Source organism: Pygoscelis adeliae, unplaced genomic scaffold (assembly GCF_000699105.1).
Source record: "Pygoscelis adeliae isolate BGI_AS28 unplaced genomic scaffold, ASM69910v1 Scaffold199, whole genome shotgun sequence".
Lineage (NCBI taxonomy): Eukaryota > Metazoa > Chordata > Aves > Sphenisciformes > Spheniscidae > Pygoscelis > Pygoscelis adeliae.
Window position 1 is genome coordinate 254,803 of NW_008825495.1, and position 22,212 is coordinate 277,014.

Genomic DNA, 22,212 nt, shown 5'->3' on the forward strand with positions numbered 1-22,212 from the left:
ATACTCGGGTGAATCTGAGCTCTAAATGAGTAGAATAAATGAACTGCAGAAACGTATTGCTCTACATCTAGGCTACATATTCAGCCTCTTGAAGATTTCACTACCGACCAATGATTCCCTAGCAGCAACAGTGAAACCAACAACTGTTGTTAGCAACCCAGGAGCTGCTCTGCACAAATCTTCAAGCAGCAGTCAAGCAATGCCTTCTGAGACACTGAACATACTCGTTTACATTGGGTTCTCATTTGGGCAGATGTTCTTTACCTCTGAAGCTGCACATACACATGCAAGTTGAAACGCTGAAGATGCTGGCTGCATTAACTGATGGCGACAATTCCTTCTGGTACCTAGTGCCAACTTATTTTAGAAAGCATTGCAGCACATGGACATTCACTCTTCCCAGTTCAAACTGTTGGTGCCAAACCTGGTTGCACTCAGGTCATCAATAGCTTTCTTCATTGCTCTGGGCCACAAGCATGATTAATATAGCTTGTAAGCAGCCTGAATGAAATTCATTTATCAGTTGTCTGGGTTTAAATATTCCTGGCTACAGTACAGGGAAATCTGCACTGGAAAGGAGCGTGTACAGAAATCCAGCCGGCATGTGTGGGAGCAGCTTCCTTGCAGAGGTGTGGGCTACTGCATGCTGATGGGACACGACTTGTGCAGGTGAATGGCACAGACGCCTGTGTCTGTTCACCGCTCTAGAGCACACACTGCAACTCCTGAATTTATATAGGGTTCACAGGAAGAGCAATTATGGAAAGCTCCTTAAGAAAGCAGCTTTTGCAAACCCTCCATATGCCTGACAATGACATAAACCCAATTATTTAGCACAATCCTAATCTGCCACAATGACACCCGGTGTGTACCAGTATGAAAAGCACAAAAGCAAGAAAATCTTAACTCACGCGTCTCATGGAATTTAATGGCTCCCCAGTATTTTACTTGAAACAAATTCATGCACATTATATACACACACATGCACTCCCAAGTTCAGGAACACTTACTCTGCAAGTATTAGATAAATCAATCTGCTTTCTAGCCGTTTCTTGCACATGCTCACAGTATACCAGAAATTTTAAATGCATTATCCATTATTTTCTTTCTCTCCCTCTCTTAAATATCATGAGAGAACTGAGTCCACAATATACTTAAAATTCAACACATACACAAGTTGGGGAATATGATTCCCCTCATCATTACTCTGTCACTGAGTTACATGGCTACACGGCCTACACAAAGGCGGAAGAGAACAAATGCTTAAAGATCATCTTTATACAAGACAACATTTGAATGTCACTGTTATTTGATGCAATGTTGTTTGGTTTTCTTTTTAAATCTTGGAGGGAGGGAACGGCACATGTCGCAAGGTCTGTCTCAGAACAGGACTGTCTCCTACCATGTAGGAAGCCTGGCAGAAAGGGGCCTGGATCATGCCTGGGGCCTCTCAGCGATTCTGCAGTGCAAACCATAATATAGTTTTACTGCCCAGGTTACAGAGTTATCCAATCCTTCCCTATTCCTTCAGAGGAGAAATAAACAGGCTAATGCCGACTCATTGTCCATTGCTCTGTATTTTTAGATAGCTACTTGGAAAGCGAGTAGCGTAGTAACCAAGGTGCAGCATTATTCACACAACCTATGCTTATCATGCACAGAAAGTTTCCTGGAAATGTATTCTAAATCTGATAAGAAAAATCCTCATTAAGAATCATTTGCTTGTTTAATTTTCACTTATTGAGCTTTAATGTACCATAAAAGTAAGTAATAACAACAGTACCTTAAATAAATATTGCTTGTCTTGTACTCATTAATGTTTTAGAAGAACACAAAACTGCCTCTAGATACAGGAAGCTGCTGGAAAATAAAAACTAACCAATCATATAAACTAAAACGAGAGCTTTAAAGAATTTTTTGTTGAACACGGAGTTCAACAAAAATGTATTCTGTTCACTGTACACACGACACCAATGGGAATAAGAGCCAGTTCAAGTTCTAAGTTACCATTACTTGGGTAATAGTTTCAAGCTGCAAGGCACAGCTGTATGGGCCCAGCCAGACAGGCTATCACAGCAATGCTTTGATAGCATGGGGCCCTTAAGTGTCAGGATATAGAAAAGGCAGCAGTTGTTGGCTGTGAAAACAGTCTGATACAAACCAGATGGGGACTTACTTGATGGGCAACACAAAGGAAAACAATTGGCTCATTCAACAAAGTCAGGCCACTGCCCCAGAGAATTAACAGAAGACAATAACAGTCAACCAGAGTCGATGCAAACAAGAAACAGCCATGTGGTTACGGTTTAAGGAATTGTTTCTCCTCAGACTAAACATAAAGTTTTGATTTCTAATTCTTATATTCATTAATTTCAGTCTCATTTACAAGCCCCCTCCTCTTCCTCCAAAGTCTTCCGTATAATTCATTTACGCAGCACCAGCCTTCACACACCTACTTAAACAAGAAAAAAAATTACATGACAAAGGCTGCTATATTAATCTAATGTTTCCTGAAGAATGCCAAGACCACAGACAACTTTCTGAACCGTGTCAGGACAACATTACAGATAGACAGCACAGTGTGTTATTAGACACATTTGCATGCATATGGCAGTATATTTACGGATTATTTTTGATTTGAAATGCATAAAGCCCAGTAGGTCACATGCTGGGTTACCGGAGCACAGATGTCTTCAAGTTTTTTTGAAGAGTTCTTCTGGTTTCTTACTTAACTTTTTTCAAAAGTAAACCTCAGATCAATTATGTTACCACATAACAGTTTTGTTTGTCAGGCTACAGTTAAAAATCTATTAAAATAGCTACTACCAAACTTTTTTTGAAGCAATCAAAATTTAAAAATTGGCTATTTCAGCCATAACTCAAAAAAATCCCCAACCCATTCATTTTTAGAAGCTTGTAGAAGATTATGGTCCAAAATCTTAATTGCTCTTGCTCTTTTATTACAGGAAATATAAAAGTGACATGTGCAAAGGTATTTTGATTACAAATTACTTACAGAGATTGCACAATAAGTCAGACCTCTAAGGGCCTTCTGCAATTTCACTCTCAGACTAAAAACATCTGAACTTTCTTTCAATATACTTCAAAACATTCCCTCTGGCAGGCTCTGCGCTGCAGTGCTCTACACGAGCGTGAACGGTTGGATGGCACATTCTGAAAGACAGGCACATACTCGGGACACCCATGCAAGTATGTCTACAAAATGCAGTGACACGCCGATGTCCTGGATGCCTCATGAAATCCCATCATCCTGGGACCCATCGGCTACAGCACACCACCACACATCCCCTGAGCTTCACCACTTCTGGAGATTGCTTGATGGCTAGTTCACAGATTTCCGAGCTAGCCGTGTTGCGTGTAAACATCTCCTAAACGCATCACTCGGACCTACGACGGGTATGCATGAAGTCTACTCTTCTTTCTAAGTGCTGCACTTTCCATGTGGACTTGCAAAAAGCAGCTGGGTTAAAGAACCGAATGCGTGGTTCTCATTTAACAGCCCACACTGGACAGACAGAGCAAGGGAGTTTGTCCTTAAAGAAAGTTAAAAAAAAAAAGTACTGAATTAATGAAGTATAGAGTCAGGCCCTAATTGTCATCTTAAGTGGTTCTAGCTTTTCGCTGCTGTGGTTCTCAAGCCTGTGAGCATGGTTTTACTTCAAAAAAAAAAAAAAAAAAAAGACTAAAATGAAGCCTTGGCTGCATTCAAAACAACCACCACATATTGTAGGTAGAAAAGTAAGGTTTTTACCGCAGTTTCCTGCCATAAGCACAGAGCCAACACTCCAACAAAGCCGTTGTGTGCTGGGCTCTGTCTGAGCTAAAACATCTCTCCGGCAGAATCATGAGGCTTATTTCCAAAAGCACAGCCAAATTCTTGAAACCTCCAATGAAGGGGTGGGTTGTCACATCGTAGCAGAGAGGATTTTGCCTGCAGTGCTGCTATTATTCATTTTTCACATCATATATATCGAGGTCAGAACACATTTTTTACATACAGCTGAAGTTTTGGGTTGAGTCTCTTCATTAGGCCGTTTCTACTTAGGAACAGAACAGCCTTTATCAAGCCTTAACCTTAGAGATACTGGCTGTCGTAGCTTTGCATTTAAAAGCAGACGGGTGAGGAGCAAAAATCTCTTTAAATCCCAGGTCTGCCTGTAGAGGCAAACCCCAAATGCTCTTGTAAAAATGGTTTTGGACGTCGTTCGTCAGAGAACGCCTCCACAAAGGACGGCATGTAAAGGCCAGCTGGAGCAGGGGGCGGCACGACTGCCCGGCCTCCGTTACAGTGAGGACTCCAACAGGAAACTGCTCCCCCCTTTTCTCTTTTTTTTTTTAAATCAGGAAGGAAGCTTCATCTTCAGAAACAAGCATTCCCTGTGTAATCTCCCTGCTTGCCTGTCTCTAAGAGCGGGTCCAATTACGGACATAAGCAACATGCACTTTTAAGAAGTTAACTGTGTATTTACACTGTAACTCAAACGAGTAAATATTTCCCATTTTTAATTTTGATTTACCTAACAGGGCACAATGGCAGCTGTTAAGTAAATAAAACAATTTTCTCAAGATCTGTAATTATGGTCTTAGGATTATAAAAACAAACTAAAAAAAACCCAGAAATTAAGCAACTGCCAGCAAATTCCATGCTTTTTACTTCTACTGAAGATACAATGGCCCAACAAGGACAGAAACTGCAGCTGTTACACTGTCTTTAAACAAACATAGCTCTGCCCAAGTCTTGCAGAATGTACAGTGCATAAAACAAGGCCGTGATACGCAATCCTGAGCTTATTACTTTACTATAACAACCTGAGTTAGGATGGAGGTCTGCAGGTCGACCCATATTAAGTCTGACCTGCTTTGATTGCATAGTTTTGAGCCAAAACATAAATGGGCTAATTCTACCAGACCCAGAAAATGTGAGATACGTATTTTCATTGTTCACTTACGGTTGATGCTTTATTATTTTGTATTAAAACTACGTGCCTATCTGTCATTAAAAAAGAAAGAGTTAAAGAAGTCAAAGTTGTACCATACGCAAAAAGAAACAGTTACCTCCCTGCAGCCAAAGCACTGGGGAAAAAAATGCATTTTACAGAACTGCTACATATTTTGTGTCACACTCAACAACTTTCACTCAGGTTGTTTAGAGCTGTGCTTAAAAACAGTTCTTCCTTCTTTAAAAGCAAAACATAAGTTTTAGATTAGAGAAGAATGACAACACAGATACAAAGGTTCTAAATCTAAATTAAGTTTTTCTAGGTGTAGGGATTTTTTTCCCCGAATGACAGCATTCATGATAAAAACCAGAACACAGTAGTCCACAGACAAAATTTAACCCATCTCCATCATTTACTACTGTTCCTTGCAAATGCAGTCACCAAAAGCACATTTGCAGCCGATATTTCAGAGATGAGGACTTGTATTTTACTTCCAAAATTAGTTTTATGGAAGATGAAAAGTGTTTTAACCAAGTTTTACATTTGCACGTGTTATTCAACACTATTACAAAATGCAGTCCCATATGCAACCTCAGCAGTGAGCAACAGGTCACGCATGACAACTTTAATCTTCACTCACCAGTCCTTACCCTATTTTTAAGAAGAAAGTTACTTTGGCAGACTGCATTTCTCAAAATCAGCATGTTATCAAAGAGTAGCATTACCATTTTTTATATACTATTCTTCATTTGGAAGACATCCTAGATAACATTTACTCCATGCTGTTGCCTTATTTGAAAGTTTCCTGGGCTCCTAGTCTTAAGAAATCAATCACATGGGCACTGGGAACATATATTTATATTTAATTATAGACAGTCTTTGTATCACTGTATTGAGAAGCTGGTGCTGAAAAAAACTGGCCTCTCTTCAGTGCATAAAGTAGAAGGTCTGTTTACTCCCAAAGTATCTAGAAAAAAAAAGCAAATAAAGTACTTAGGTAACGAGACTGTTCAAGAGCGTGAAAACTGCTGGTAAGTCAAGCCCTCTCACAATATAGTAAGCAGTAAAATTTAAAAAATAACATTACAATTTGAATTCAATTTGACAATTTGACACCAATCATCTAAAAATCTGTCTTTATTGGCCACTTAGGTTCTATTAATAACTTTATAGCTATGCCTCGCCTCTGCTAGCAGTGCAAAAATTTACAAAGCATTAAAAAAGAAAAAGAAAAAAGTTTAATGGCTGAGAATGACAGCTTTTGTACATCCCCCATCTCCTTTATAAAAGAGGTTTGGAGGCAGACAGCCAGAATCTGTGGGTTATTGATCACTCACATTAAGGTACCTCCACTTGGCATATACACTCGTGTCCTAGTAATTTCTCTTCTACCCCGCCACTCCCCACACAAACAGCTGGCTCCTTCCAGTTTTTATGTAGTGCTTTAAAAAGCTGAATTAAGACCTTTTGATAACAGGTAAAGCTGAAGGATGTCCAGCTGCCTCTGCCCAAGGATCACCGAAACCAACACAGTGGGGAAAGCAGAAGCTGTTCCTTCTGTTGCGTTGCTCTCAGAGATACACAAGCCGCTGAATTATAAAGGGCAACACCTGCCGTCCCCGCCAATCAGAAAAATAAAACAAACCCAGCACATACTGAAGACAGGAAGCCTACATTTCTCCTATCACGGTGCTATAAACGTTTCTCCAAGTTGAAATATGTGTTTGTAATACTCCTTGTCTTCACCTGTCACCATACAGTATCCATGCAATGTGTTGCCAGCACCCAAAGGCATCAAGACTTCCTGGTCTGATACTGATGCCTTTTATAAAAGATAGGCAACTTTCACACTAAAAAAGAAATGTGAGATAAGAGGCCTACTTAAATGACTGTTAATCCAAGAAAGGATGATCATCCTAAAAGATCCTGTAGCGCATCTGCCAACTGAACTAACAGAGTGTCGGCAGCAGGTCTACCTGAGACAGCTGGAACGGTTCCTGACTCCAGCTCAGCTGGCATTGAGGTACCAGGCTGAAAACGATAGGGACTGAGGAGTGGAAATAACATCTTCTTCAGGAAATTGTCTCTGCAGGCTGTACTCTCTGGCAGAGGCTGTAGCATGCTCCTGGAGGTAGTAACTCCAACCAAATGCTCTGCTGCATAAGACAATGCTATTTCTTACAACACAACTTGTTATAGTGACATACTGAGGCACATTGTGTAGAACAACTAGGAATCTCAATTTAAATTCATTTGCCATCACTACTAATGAATAGGCATGTGAATTAAAGTAGTACAAGACCATAAAAATCGAATGCCTCTTTACAACGTTATGCCAGAAGATGTGTAAAGGGACTTCAGGCTCAATTATGTGTATAGAAATGAGTAGCAGGTTCAGGAGAGACTATTCTGATCATTTTCCATGACCTACCACAACACACAGGCCACAGAAGAGCTAAGCACGCTTACTTTCTAGACGCACATCGGTTCTTTCTTATTAAACCATGGGCTTACAGCTGTGGAACCACTAATTTGTGAGAAACTTCTCTCTCCAGAGAAGAGCTAACTGGAAACAGCCTTCGGGCTGATGTAAGCATTAAGTACATGGGGAGTCTCTGTCCTTAGGTGGCTTGCCCAAGCCCATTAATTTTTGTGTGCGTCCCCCCATTTATATAAGCAATGTTTGCATGAAAGGGGAAAGCAGGTCAGCCTAGTCAGTTTGCTACCATCTGCTTTTATTCAGAGTTACTCAAGATCAGTGCCAGTGGGATCAGTGCCCATTAAGGGGGTTTACTGTGTGTGTTTATTTTTTGCTCTTTACAATGAAGGCAACAGCAATTACTGTAAGTTTGTAAAAGTGCATACAAATCAAATACACAATACAAAGCTGCTTCAGTCAGATCCTAGTGTGTTTACGAATCCTACACAGGCTGTGAGAAAGGCTGCTTTGGCACAACAATTTGGATAGACTGGTGAGAAGCGTGTTAGTGTCCAGGAGATCCAAGACTGTATTTAATACTTGCTATCAAGACCATACCCTGCTTGCAACGCACAGCGACTCCAGCTGATTCACCACCCCATGAGAACCTTACACAAAAGAAAAAGCATCACATTCTAGCTTGGCCCCCGGACGGGCAGACAATAGATCGATTTATACAACTGGAAAACGGAACTGGTGAAAGGTCAAAGGTAGACCGCCAAAGTGGAAATAGCAATTTAGGGTTCTCGGCTTGTACATTCCAACTCTTAAGAGTGGATATGCAGCAGCAAGAGGTACTTTCCTCTTAATGAGAATTCTGCTTAGAATATGCCTGGCTACTAGAGTCACAAGCTACAAAGAACCTCACAATCCCAAACCCAACCAACCCTCCCCCCCCAAACCTGCAAATAAGGAAAAAATGGAAAAATATGGAGAAATATGGAGCGTAGAAAGGCCCTACAGAGGGATCTGGAGAGGCTGGATCGATGGGTCGAGGCCAACTGTATGAGGTTCAACACGGCCAAGTGCCAGGTCCTGCACTTGGGTCACAACAACCCCATGCAGCGCTACAGGCTTGGGGAAGAGTGGCTGGAAAGCTGCCCGGTGGAAAAGGACCTGGGGGTGTTGGTTGACAGCTGGCTGCATGTGAGCCGGCAGTGTGCCCAGGCGGCCAAGAAGGCCAATGGCATCCTGGCTTGTGTCAGAAACAGTGTGGCCAGCAGGACGAGGGAAGTGATTGTCCCTTTGTACTCAGCACTGGTGAGGCCGCACCTCGAACACTGTGTTCAGTGTTTTTGGGCCCCTCACTACAGGAAAGACACTGGGGTGCTGGAGCGTGTCCAAAGAAGGGCAACGAAGCTGGTGAAGGGTCTAGAGCACAAGTCTTCTGAGGAGCGGCTGAGGGAACTGGGGTTGTTTAGCCTGGAGAACAGGAGGCTGAGGGGAGACCTTATCGCTCTCTACAGCTACCAGAAAGGAGGTTGTGGCGAGGGGGGGGCTGGACTCTTGTCCCAAGTAACAAGTGATAGGACGAGAGGAAATGGCCTCAAGTTGTGCCAGGGGAGGTTTAGATTGGATATTAGGAGAAATTTCTTCACCGCAAGGGTTGTCAAGCATTGGAACAGGCTGCCCAGGGACGCGGTTGAGTCACCATCTCTGGAGGTATTTGAAAGACACGTAGATGTGGCACTTAGGGACATGGTTTAGTGGTGGGCTTGGCAGTGTTAGGTTAATGGTTGGACTCGATGACCTTAAGGGTCTTTTCCAACCTAAATGATTCTATGATGCTATGAAATCTGCATTGCAGGGATGAGGCAGTAGTGCAGCATGCAGCTTAGCAGAACTGCCTGGCAGTCTGGACTGCTTTGGTTCCAGCAGGTAGTCACAAGTGTTTGAAAAGCAAATGCAATTATGAATTGAAATTTTTAAAAGAAATCCTAATAAACTCGGAAGTAAAATCCTCTACATTATTAAGATATACCTAACAACAAAAGATCCTCAGAAGCCTCTGGTGCCTGTGTGATGCAATACAGACAGCTGATGCTCAGCAGGCACCCATACGGGGCACCGTATGATATTTTGAGGCAAAAAGGACATACAAACTCTAGAATGTACCTTGGATGCTTTATGCAGCAGTACCACAGGTTTTCAGCTTACCAGTATGAAAAAGGGACTGGTTCCTCATTATTTGCACATTACAACCCCCATGTATGAGTGAAATACCAGGCTTAATTTTGTCATTGCCCTGAACTTTAGTTTATGATATACAAAATGCACTTTGAGGGATGCCACAGGTCACTGGATTAGATCACCTGCCATCCTTTAAAATCTAGGCTTGAAGAGGGAATCAGATGAGATTTCTGGATATTTACCTCGAGCTTCAGTAAATCTGAAAAAAGACAAGTAAAAATCCAAGTATTTGACAGTTTCCATAGGAAGTAATCCTTTAAGTACTGATCATGTCAGTTTGAATAAGTTTTCTTTCCCTTTCCACAGAAAAAAACCCAACTGGTGCTGGAATTTCAGTGAAAATCCCTGTCGCTGTATACAGACCAGAGGAGGGATTTGGTACAGGAATACACCCTGAACCTCAGCAAAGTAACTGTACTTTAAATGCAAAGATCTGATCAAAAGGGAGAAAGGGGCAACTGTAACTGCTTTCACCTACTTAAGTAATGGGGCTATATATGCCAGCCTCACCTCCTGAACTCAAAACTTCTGAGCAGAAACACTTCTTAGCCCACACTGGAAGGTTTCCTGCTTTATTCTTTTTACTGTATCAAAAGTGCAAAATACCTTCCCTCCAAAGATTAGCCACACTCACATCCAGCACAGAGCAGTCGTTGATTCTCATGAGGACTGTACAAGGGAAACTTGAAGATATACAAAGCTGTGCAGATTTCACGATGGGTGTAAAGCATCATCTGTATAGGCACCAAGGGAAGACTAAAAGGGGAAGTTTTCTGCCTTTGCACATACCTCCCACAGCAAAAGCCTCAGCACAAGGTCAGAGAAATGTCTTGACAATACTGCAGCAGCGAGAGAGCACTGTATCCCTCTGTGCCATTTAAGGAGGCATGCAGTAAGAGGAGAACTAACGCTCAGCCTCTTAGAAGTTGAAGAAAATTGCCAAGTGAACAAAAACCTAATGCATGTAGATCCGTAAGAAAAGGGCCAGGTGATATGTGGTGCGGAACTGGACTCCAGAGGAGAATGACTTCTACCCGAGCATGCCAGTCAGTAGGAAATCCTCAGACTGCAAGGCAATATGAGCTGGCTTGGTACAGTAAGCCAGCTTTCTGGCTTACTTTAAGTATAAACTGGGTTTTTTTGGTTTTTCATTTCTCCATCTGATTACTTGGATTTCAATTAATTTAGATGCCTCAAAAAATCAAATGACATTCTAGGAGTCTAAAAAACATACCAGGGAGATTCATGCTTCACCTGCTAGAAGTTCCTGTTGTTCATGCCTTTTGCACAAATAAGTGAGGGGAAGAAATGAGAGGTCTAGGAGACCGGAGGATCACTTCCCAGGAAGAGATCTTTTGGGAATGGGTGCAAGGATGTGCACAGTCACATGAAACCTACAGTAGTTCCTGGCGCTTGGTTTCCCAGGACCCTAACTTGAAGCAGCAGAACACACCCACAGCAGAAGGACATCATGGTCTACAATAAAATTTCTACACAAGACTTTGCTTTAAGCTATGAAAAATCAAACTTCCGTTTTAACATTTTGTCTGAAAAACAACTGAAGTAACTCAGTGGGAAAAGAAGCAACCATAGATATAAATGGCACTTCTTAACAGATAAATAATATTTACAAAAGCCAAGAAATTCAAAACTCCCGTTCCAAATGTACTATAACACAGCTAAATATTGACTTACAGTAAATCAAACTAGAAACTCTCAAGTGTGGCTACTGAGGACTTTATGCGGGGATAATACGCAAAATGCATTATTACTCAGATGCATGTTTTCTAACGCATGGGCTATCATGTCCTGCTACGGTCACATGTGCAGAAAAAGCAAATGAGAACTCTTTGAGAACTGGTGTTCTAAACCACTTGGAACAGCTAAAAGCTAATGACTACTTATAGAAAAGACCGTTTCTGTGGGAAACTCAGCTTTGCCTTTCCTGACTTGCCCGAATGTAAAATATATTAACTGAATTATGTCAGCGAGCCATCTGATAGCACGGGGAAGTAACTGTATAGGAAAACCAGAGTCAAAATAGACCAGAAGTAAGAGTTCTGAAGAAGCACTGAAAAATTTACATAAACCTCTAACAGGACATTTGCTTGAAAAATGCCATAATCATAACTAACTGATTGCAGGACTTCAATTTCCAAGATCTTCTCTCAGAAATTAGTCAAATTGAGGGAGCAATGTAGGCTGCGCAAACTATTCCCACCTCTCAGGTTGTGGTGGTACTGACTACAGCGTGAAAGAACAGCTCCATTTTGCTTCACTAGCTGCTATTTTCAGGGTGGTATGGATGGTCTTTAACAAAAGCCTCTAGTGAAATTCAGTCCAAAAAAAGAAACAGCAGGATATTAAGGAGAAAGTAAACTTTCAGTAGAATAGTTTTTAAGCGTTTAACCAAAACAGTTCCAGTTCCAAGAAAAAAATAAAGACCTTTAGCCTCATCCTAATCTTCTTCCTTCCTTGAAGCATCTGTTAGAGATTTGCCTCATGCCACAATAAGTTTTAAGAAAAAATAACCCAAAATCTAACTCAAAGCAATGTCTGGCTGAAAAAGAGAGGCAAAGAAGTATTTAGTTATATCCGTATTTTCAACATTACAGTTTTCGATACAGCATAATGTCAATGCTAGCACAGAACTAGCCCGTTTTCAACACCGGACAGGGACTCTGGAAGCTTTATTTTTTTATAGAGATTGTTTTAAGGGCTTCTTGCCCTCTTATTCATTTATTGCATAGATCATCTCCTCCCACAAGCAATTGTGCAATCTCTCTGTGGCAACAAAGCCAATTGCTTAGTGTCCCGATATTACTTTCCCATGTACTTAGGACTGCCTGAATATAATTCACTAGCTGGAGATAAAAAGGAATTACTATCATGAAGTTACGCTCTCTAGGTCACATTTTGAGAGTCTGTGCTGTAGAAGAATAATTAAGTCAAGATACATCTACCTCTGGTTCTGAGCTGCTCATATTAAAGTTTAAAAACGCTCTGCAGTCAAGCATTGCCACCTGTTCTTTCATTTTAATTTAAAAATTCTGAATCATGTTAATGTAAGCCTGAAAACGCTTGTATTCTGGAAATATGTGCATTCACCAACCACAACAATTATTATCCTATTAAATTTATGAAGATATATGAAAGAATGGTACAAAGATTAAAGGGTATTATAAAGCCAAAAATATATGTGCATGTATATTATATACTATAAATATATGTTTTCAAACCACTGTCTCCACTATGTCTAGAGAAGGCACACATTTCAATCAATAATACATTCAGGCTTTATTTTCAGTTGTAACTTTCAGGAGACGTTACCCTTTCAGGCATGATATTGTAACAGTCCTACTGAACTTCAACTTTCATTAGAAGACATCAATCAACTTACTTTCAGTAAAAACACATGTTCGCTGTAGACCACAAAAATTTTTTAAACAACAAAAGAAAGCTCTATCGTATATATATTTATGACCATAGACAAAAGATGAATCAAATCTTGTCATGTATTTATCAATTAAATAAAAAAGGCTTTTTTTACATCCAATTCTAATTTCCCTTTTCTCCCAACATCCTGAATTCACACTTCATTTCAGGGCTCCGGATTTTCTAAGCTGTAATAGTGACACAGCCACTTACCCTTTAAACTCTGAAAAAAATACCTAAATGGTCCTACCTCTGAAATGTTTCTCCATTTTCAGGCAAATACTCATTGTCCCTTGCTATCTCAGTAAAGGCAACCGTTTGACTTGAAGTTTTTATAAACAGGGTGCTTTCAACTTACAGTAACAGATGTGCTTAATTTTAAAATGTTGTATTTACTTAAACCCATGTATACTTATCATGCTGCAAGTTTTCATTTTTCTTTCAAATGATTCTTATTAATTTTTACCCTCAACTTTTTGACTGATTAAGTTGCTGTGGCGAAGCTTATAAAGACAAGACCTTCTGGTTAAAACTGACAGACAGTTGTTTCCATTTGCAAATCCTCTAGATTTTTTTATTGGCTCATTAAATATGTATACTTTGAATGAGATTTAAATTGTCCCGGTATATAAATCTTTTTTTTTGTTCCTCTCAAAAAAAATTGACTACTGCCATCTCGTGGTCAAACATTTTCATTTGACGCACAGACGTAGTTGGACTGTGCCCAAATACCTTGTATTACAGTATAGTTAAATTATTTTTTTTTTAAAGACAAATATTCCAGAAAACAAGACATTTGATAAAAAATATTTTCCTCCATTTCCAGCCCTCTCTAACACCCTACTCAATGATACAGGCTGGAAGTGCTGTCTTGTTAACACTCTGAGACAAAGTTGAGGTGTAAAAGCATGAAGTACAGTGTTAGGAAGACTATCCCCCCTGTCCTCCTCCTCTCTGATGCTTAATAGCAAGTGTTAGGAAGAAGAAGAAAAGGAAGATTCCTATAATCGCTATTAAGGAAAACTGCTTCTAAAGTTGGGAACGGGTCAATCCTGCAAGGCAGACCTGCCATATAATTTCCTTTTTGGCGATTTAGACGTCATACTCAACTTCCTGGAAATCCACTTTCCTTAGGCAATTTGGATTTTCTGAACACCAGAGGAAAAATATAGTTCTTCCTATCAGAAAAAGTCATTGCAATATTTTCCACCAATGTCAAATAAAAGTTAACCCCCATTTTTTAATAAATTAGGTCTTTATTTATCCACTTTAAAAACACATGTTGGTAAATGTCCCTACAACAAAACATACACATGCACTACGGTGTGCCACTTCAGTTCTGTAAGCTTTTCCACTAATTGTCCATAGAAGCTAATTTTTACTTTATTCATAACTTTCTTCATATGTAAACCATGGTTTTGAAATTAGGTTCCAAGTCCCATGACCAATAACATTGGCCTAGGGCTTTTCTTACCACTTATAAATATTGGAAGCAAAATAATTCCATCAGAATTATAATTCGATTAGATGTTTTAAAAAAGTTAAATGGAAGAAGTTCAAATAATTATTTTAAAAAGAGCTTGAAGGAAGAACTTGTCTATACTAGGGTGGAGCAATTATAATGGCATATATTGTAGACATGCAGGTTTTTAGACTCCTGTTCTTAGCATGCAAGATTAAAACTGCTACATATCTCACTCTGCCACCTCCACAAACATATTATCTGCTAAAACAATTAAATATGGCAATAATACGCACAGTCTATGTTATTCCAACACTGACTTGAACTACAGTAAACAAAAAATATTCTCTCTCTCTCATGCAACATCCTTAATGCTTTTAACAAACACTGGTAAATAATCTCAAAAAATAGCATGGGTATGCATAGATAATACATAGTGTCCTTCACAAAAGAAAATCACTATCTGCTACACACTAGCTTGAAGCCCATCTCAAACCAGGCCATTTTAACATTGAAAATCTCTATTTTTTTTTTTCACATCTACGTGATCTTAACTTTGTATTATCTTTCAGTTCTCCCCTAGTACCCCTGCATTTTCTCATGCGTATGAACCACTGCCATCTATCACAACATTATGAATATTTTGTTTGCTGAACAGCATTCTATAAAGCAATTAAGATTCAGTTGACTACGTAATATGCACATTGTAATGCTCTTGGCAAATAAAAATTTAGATAAATACTTATTTGCAAGGATTCTGATGACTTACATACAGATAAATTTCCAATCCTTTCAGTGCACCCCATCAATATCATAACTATGTACACAGATATATACACACTATATATAAATGTTTGGGAATTTTGGGAATTTGGTAGTAATGAAAACCAATTTAAAAAATCAGAACTTTATTATACATCAGTATACAACAACATTTAAAAGTGATATGCTTAACCGAAAGAACTATGTTTGCTTATTGACATTGATTTACCTTCTTGTTGCATCTCTTCAGACTTCCTTCTCACATGAATAACTCGGGGTCTCACAGTCTCAACCTGTGCAGCTCCTTGGCTTTCCTCCTATATATCATATATTAGAATTGTATTATAAATCTGACTTTTGATGTAAAAGCACAGTAAAATTATGCGGAGTGTCAAGAAACATCCAAAGAGGTTTCTAAAGATTCATTAAAGGATATGCACTTGTTCTCCTTCCCTTCGGCTTCAAAAGAATTCAGATCTGAGTGAGCCTATTGCAATGCTATTATGAACGCCCTGGGAGCGGTAGGTATGGCAAAGAGCCATTTAGACCTGAAGACACAGGAGAGCCTCAATTTCTACCCAAAGCATGTGGTGGAAAGAACATAAGATTTCTCTACCTTTCTTTAATACCCAGGACTTCTCCCTAGGTATTATCCTCCTGAGAAAAAAGAGAAAGTTGAAAGGGAAAAGAAAAATAAAAATTTCAGCACGCAGGTTGGAAAACCCATCCCAAGTATAAAATTTATTTCCTTGACCATGTTTTTAAAACCGTTTTCCACTCTTCCTGAAATGCTCTTCAGGACCTAGATCTGCAACAATGCCTATAGGAAAACAGTTTCTTAGAAGCAACAAACGCTCTGCGTGTTAAAAAGGGAGACATCATATTTGTCAAGTACGCTTGTTATCTTATGTGTTAACTGGACCAGGAATTGTAGCCCAAGGACATTCCACTACATGTAGACAGGAAACATGAGAAGTGCAAAACATAGAGTCACGGAGTCCTAGAAGAATTAAGCATTCTCTAAGACAGACAAATTTGATTTCACCAGTTATTCTGTTGATCCCATAGATGAATATAAGTTTTTTAATGAAGATTCTTAAAGAAGGAGGAACACAAGAAAGATCATAAATGTTTGCATATCACACAGCATTTGTAGTCTACGGACAGAATTGCTGTATGACTTCTGGGAAAATTATATGCCCTGAGAAGCAATGGCACGGGTATTCTCTTGAAGACCTGATGACAAAGTACCAGTGGTATTTCGCTCCCCAAAAGCTAAAAAGGAAGTAAAGGAAAGTATGCTTCAGTTCTGTAAGAGAAACCCTCCACTATTGTGGAGGCCACCAGTGAAACAAACAGCCAAAAATATAGATGAAAAGAAGAAAATTTTTATGCCTGGCAAACGATAAGCACGGTGCCAACTACGCAATCAGGGCTTCCCATTTCTTTCAGCTAACAACTGTCTCCAATGATAACAGGAATGTCAACAGTAATGATATTGCTTCTCATGTACTTAATGATCATTTAAGCCAGTGTTGCAAAAATCAGGAGGAACAAAAAGACAACCCATTCAGTCATTGTCTTTTCCTCAATGGCTGCATGGACTTGTTTACACTCCCCAGTAAACAAAGCATAGGGAGGGCTACACTAGTAGATAGCATGTCATCTCTAACAAGCACCAACACAACCTCACCAGCACAGCGACGAGCCTAAGCTGACAAAAGTGAATATACATGCACCTGAGATGAAGCTAGCTTCTCCACAAGGCACTATGTGCATGGATAGACCAGTTAGGATTGGCACTAACTTGGGCAACTCTACACATCACGCTGTTGACTGACTCTCTTCATCATTTAAAGCTGACAAGATAAGAAAGAGTTGAGATGATTTTCTGAAAGCAAGAAGGTCTCATGAAAATGTGATCAAAGGCCACGACTGTTACAGAACATTAATGGTTGGACTTGATGATCTTAAAAGCCTTTTCCAACCTAAACAATTCTATGATTAAATGTAAGCAGCATAACAGTATACTCATGAGTCCATATGAATTGTTTTTTGTTTTGTTTTGCATTTTTAATAAGACAAACCAAAAACCAGTTTAAACTGAACTGAGGTGCAAACAGAAGTTGAGAGATAACACATAGATTCATAACCTACAATTATGCATTCCTGAAGATTAAAAAAACATGTGTTTTGAAATACTAAAAATTAAGGCTAATGAGAATACCAAAGTGACAATCCCACTTTAAAAATGTTGATTGTATAAAAACATTCATACTTATATAAGAACATTATGAAAATATTTTGCAACTAACTGATTTTCTAAGATTTTAACAATGCATTTGGGACTTCAAATGATTTAGATTTACCATCTTTGAAATGTTTAGCCACACAAATATGACCTCAGTGTTAATGTCCCTCCCATGATCAAAATGATTTACCTAGAATAGGAAGAGCCCAGCTTCCTTCTAGTCATTCTCTTGCTTCTTAGGGCTAAGAGCACAGGGGCAAAGTGGCTGCAAATAACAGTCAATCCCTGTATCGTTGTACAAGAACGGACAGAAGGGGTCAAACCGAAGATGCATTTCATCTGGCATTCTGTCTAACAGTGGCTAAAAGCATATATAAATCTCAAAAAATCCAATGCCAGAAATGGAGGAGCAGCCAAGGAATTTGGATAGATAAGAAAATTCCTGTACGACTTAAGCTATTTGTTTTGGAGTGAGTGACCACACAGACTTCACTCTTCACGACTAAAAGGCATTTGCTCCTGCCCTACGTGAGAAAACAATGCTCTTTCTGTTGGTCAAAACCTGATCTACACACCTGTGCCAGGGAGCAAACAAGTGGTACGTATATGGCAGCTCCACATCACTGTCCACAACCTCCCTGAAACGAGGATCCTGTTCAGACAGATGATAGAAACCACCCAAGCTCTGCCATAACAAACCCTAACATCCCGGAGGATCGTTCCCAGTTAAATCAAAACAAAGCTCCACCAAACCCAAGGCCCAGCTGGACACCATCTGACATACAGTGTATTTTCTCAGGTCTCTCAGCAAACACCATGAAAAGCCTAGTTTTGCTCCTAAATAGGTTTGTCTTCTTGCTTAGTACGTAGCTGATACAGTTTCATTTCAATGAAGGCAAACACTGCCTAGAGATGAAAAACAAGATGTGAAACAACTGGTGTCAGAGTCAGTGACTAACTTGGGAGAAAATCTTTTAAGAAGTTTAAAGTGATTATCGCCTTAAACATTGCATAGAATGAATCATTCTGGAAGCCTGAGTATCTCTTGCTCTCTTAGCTGATGTTATGTTACCAGAAAATCTGTTTCCTACAGGCAGGTGACGAAGTCGATCCAGCTGTAGATCTGAATATAGATGCCATCCCTAACTGAAACTAGGGGAACGGTTCATCATTGTTACATAGTAGATAGATGCTGTCAAAACAAGCTTTCAAATCAAGTCTGGTACAGGGTTTGTTGGGGGGTTTTTTGCTTTTGTTTTGTTTATTTCAGAGAAGGATGTACAGATCTAGTAGAGGATCTTATGGAGCGTGGCTTTGCCACGTCTTGGGCAGACGTTTACAGTGGTTATTGCTTATAGGCATGGTCACGTCATAGAAAAGCAAAAAATTCAGCTGTGAGAAACAGTGATTTAGAGTCTTAACGTCAGGAGCACCCACATCCAGGAAGAGATAATTTTGTTTGGGGGAAAAAAACAAAACGAACAAAACCACACACACAAAGTTCAGGGGTTTGGTTGGTTGGTTTGGAGGGAGGGTGAGTTTTATATCCCAGCAGGCAAAAACCCCACACTAAGGGTTCAGATGCAAGAAAAAGTTTCTAAAGATAACATAATATATAACTATAATCTTACACATGGTACATTATCATTTGCCTGTACCCAGGCAAACAAAAATCAATCCTAACCCCATCAAGCTAATTCTCCAGAGCATGAGATGCAGGTATTACTGATTATCACAGCTAATGGTGTTAAAAGAAGGAACTATGTTTTACCCTCTCTGCCCCTCTTACTTTTGGCTGGTGAAACGACAACAAGGATATGAGCTTCACCCCAACAGACACAGTGGTTTAACAGAATCCAGTCTTGCCTGTGAACAATCATTCCAAGAAATAGTATGTTCCGGTGATCTCAAAGTGAAAGAGGTGTAACATTTAAAATCCTCTTTGAAGATGCAACACATCACTTCATATGACATATGCTCAGACATCATATTCATTTAAGAACTGCTCAGACACCAATGGCACAATACACATCAAGGCTCAAAAACATAAAAGACAGGTCAATATAAGATACTTCAGGTTATTTTTAATATAGAACATCAGGGAATAGGTTATTTTTAATATAGAACTTCTTCTGCATTTGAAGCACTGTGCCCTAAAATATTGGAATGCCCCATCTGAACTGAGTATGTATAGCAGTAGATCCTGTGAGACCAGTGAAGTTGTGAGGAAGTGCAAAAAATGTAAAAGAGAAAGTCTGAGCCTAACAGAAAGCATATTGTAAGGATTCCGTCACAGTAAACGCAATCATTTGCATTACACACCTGTACTTTTGACTTCAGTTTCTCAGCTGAATGGGTCACTTTAAATGCACCAGTTCTGTGATGTCAGTCACCACAGTGAAACGGGAAAATTTATTTTCCTGTGTTTCAGTTTGCACTTTCTGACTAGTCATAGAAAAGATCCTTCTGAGTTTACCTGGGACAGATCCTCTGAGAGAGATGTCACTCTGCAGCTTGGTTGGGCTGCTTGCAGAACAGGATTTGAAACTGGTTGCGATTCCAGTTCAGCCAGAAGCATTGGACCACAACTCGTATCTGCATCTCCAAGAATTTCTGCTGAGAGAGAAAAATAAAGAGAAATAAATTCCTTGATGAGCTGGAGCAATAATCTCCCCATCAACTCATGTGGCAGGATGTGGAGCCTTTCAAGATTCAACAATGGGACATGCAATGTTAAAGAGAATTATTTCCTCTTTACATGGCTTATTGTATATCCCTTAAATTGTTCTTGTGGGGAAAAAAGAAATAAGAAACACACGTCTGTGGAAATTGAAAAAAATAAATCAGTTTTATCATCTGTAGATTTCTAACACGGCAAGCATTGATGATAGCTTCAAAGCTGTATAGTTCATCATACCATTATATGCTTAATGAGCTTTATCACATGTATTGGAAAGAGATTGGAAAGGTTTCTTCATGAAAATATTCCACTGTTGTGTGAATGAAATGAAACCTGTATATAGTCTTTTTTAAAGGGATAATTTGCTATATAATCCAGCATTTATCATGCTTTTGCAGCCTGCAAGCATGTAAAGCATCTTTATGAAAGATGTACTGACAGCTCATGAACTAACTTTAGCCTTCTGCTATCATACAGAGCCAAAGCATGAATTTTAAGCCTAATTAACTATAATTATTGCTTAATTAACTGTAATTATTGTTCACTTTAAGACTACATGTGCCACATTTCATTTGCATGTTGGTTTTTATATCTGTGACTTTAAGCACTGAAAACAAGGATTTATAAATGAAAGACTGATCATCAAGATGCTGTTACATACCTACATAAGCAATACCTTCTCCATCCTACAAACAGAGATCATGTTTCCATAATGCAAATAAAAACTGGTCACAAAACTGAAGATACCCATAGACACATGATCCCCAGAATTCTTACAGATATGTCTGTGAGTGACTCATTCTGACAGAGAAATTGAGTATCCACTGCAAAGTTATAAGTACAGAGCTATACACCTTGAAATATATGAACTTTTACACCCATTCGTGTAACAATTATTTAATTTTATCCCTAAAAATAATTCTGTAATAAAATGATGGACCTGCATTGTAATTGTTGTGGCTATCAGGAAATGGCACTTCGTCCTGACTTGCAATAGACTGAAGGACATGCAATCTCACATACCAGTGGAGGGATACAACAGATTTGGAAGAAAAGTGGAAACAATCACAGATCATTCCTTCCCCCCTTCCACCTCCCCCCAAGAACAGATTGTTTCCTCTTCAGTGTTGACTTCGCTATCAAAAGGACTTGGAAACACGATTTTGTGTTCCTCCCTGACATGAAAACACTCTTGTCTTGAAAGTAGATCCTAGCTGTTATACAATGTTGTTTCCTTAGCAATATCAGTGAATACCATGCTGTGTGTTCAGAGGTGGGGAGGGAGGGAAGCTAATTTAAAAATCATCAGAATGCAACAAAACTCAGTCTGGGATTAGTACAGATTATGTAAAAGCACAGGGCATTCCCCTATGGTAGTGTGTTCAGGTCCCTTGCCTCCTCTAAAAAAACACTGCAACAGAAACAATACTACAAGATTTAGAGAGATAAACATAAAAAATTACTAGAGAAACACACTGCTTCTAGATTACCATCACACACCGGAGCGGCTTTTGAAAAGTGTTAGACATTTACAGGACAGACAAAGGGCATCCAAAATGAAATTAAATAGATTTAAAAGATATAGAGAGAGGAGATACAAACATGTTATGCCTGATACAGCTATGGACAGTCTGGGTAAGAAAGAAATATCCCTTAGTAGACAGGTCCTCCCATTAACTTGCATCTTCTAAATCTCTATATGGTCCTGAGCACTATCAGAGACTTAGAGGAGATTGATCTAGATCACTGATTTATTCCCGCATCACAGTGTTCTCAATGCTGACAGTACTCTAACAACACAGTGTTAAACAAGTGACTTGGAGAAAGGGATAGTAGCATTACCTAGTCCTTTGCCAGGAAGCCTAACGTAACAAATCTCCAAACAACATTCAACAAACTACTCTCAAGTGAAAGTTTGATAATATGTAATGTACTAGAATGTATTTTCACGGCTGACAGTGGTGTAGCTGGTCCAAAACGTTAGGTAACAGC

General features: G+C 39.4%; 1 protein-coding gene across 1 annotated transcript in view; it reads right to left on the minus strand.

The window, feature by feature from the left end:
• Window positions 1-22,212, minus strand: part of KIAA0586 (KIAA0586 ortholog) — a 75,372-nt gene that overhangs the window by 9,520 nt on the left and 43,640 nt on the right. The window contains exons 29-30 of the mRNA XM_009331311.1: window positions 20,017-20,156; window positions 15,519-15,606 (exon numbers count right to left, since the gene is read on the minus strand). Coding sequence (XP_009329586.1) covers window positions 15,519-15,606; window positions 20,017-20,156 — 228 coding nt within the window. The remainder of the gene's footprint in view (window positions 1-15,518; window positions 15,607-20,016; window positions 20,157-22,212) is intronic.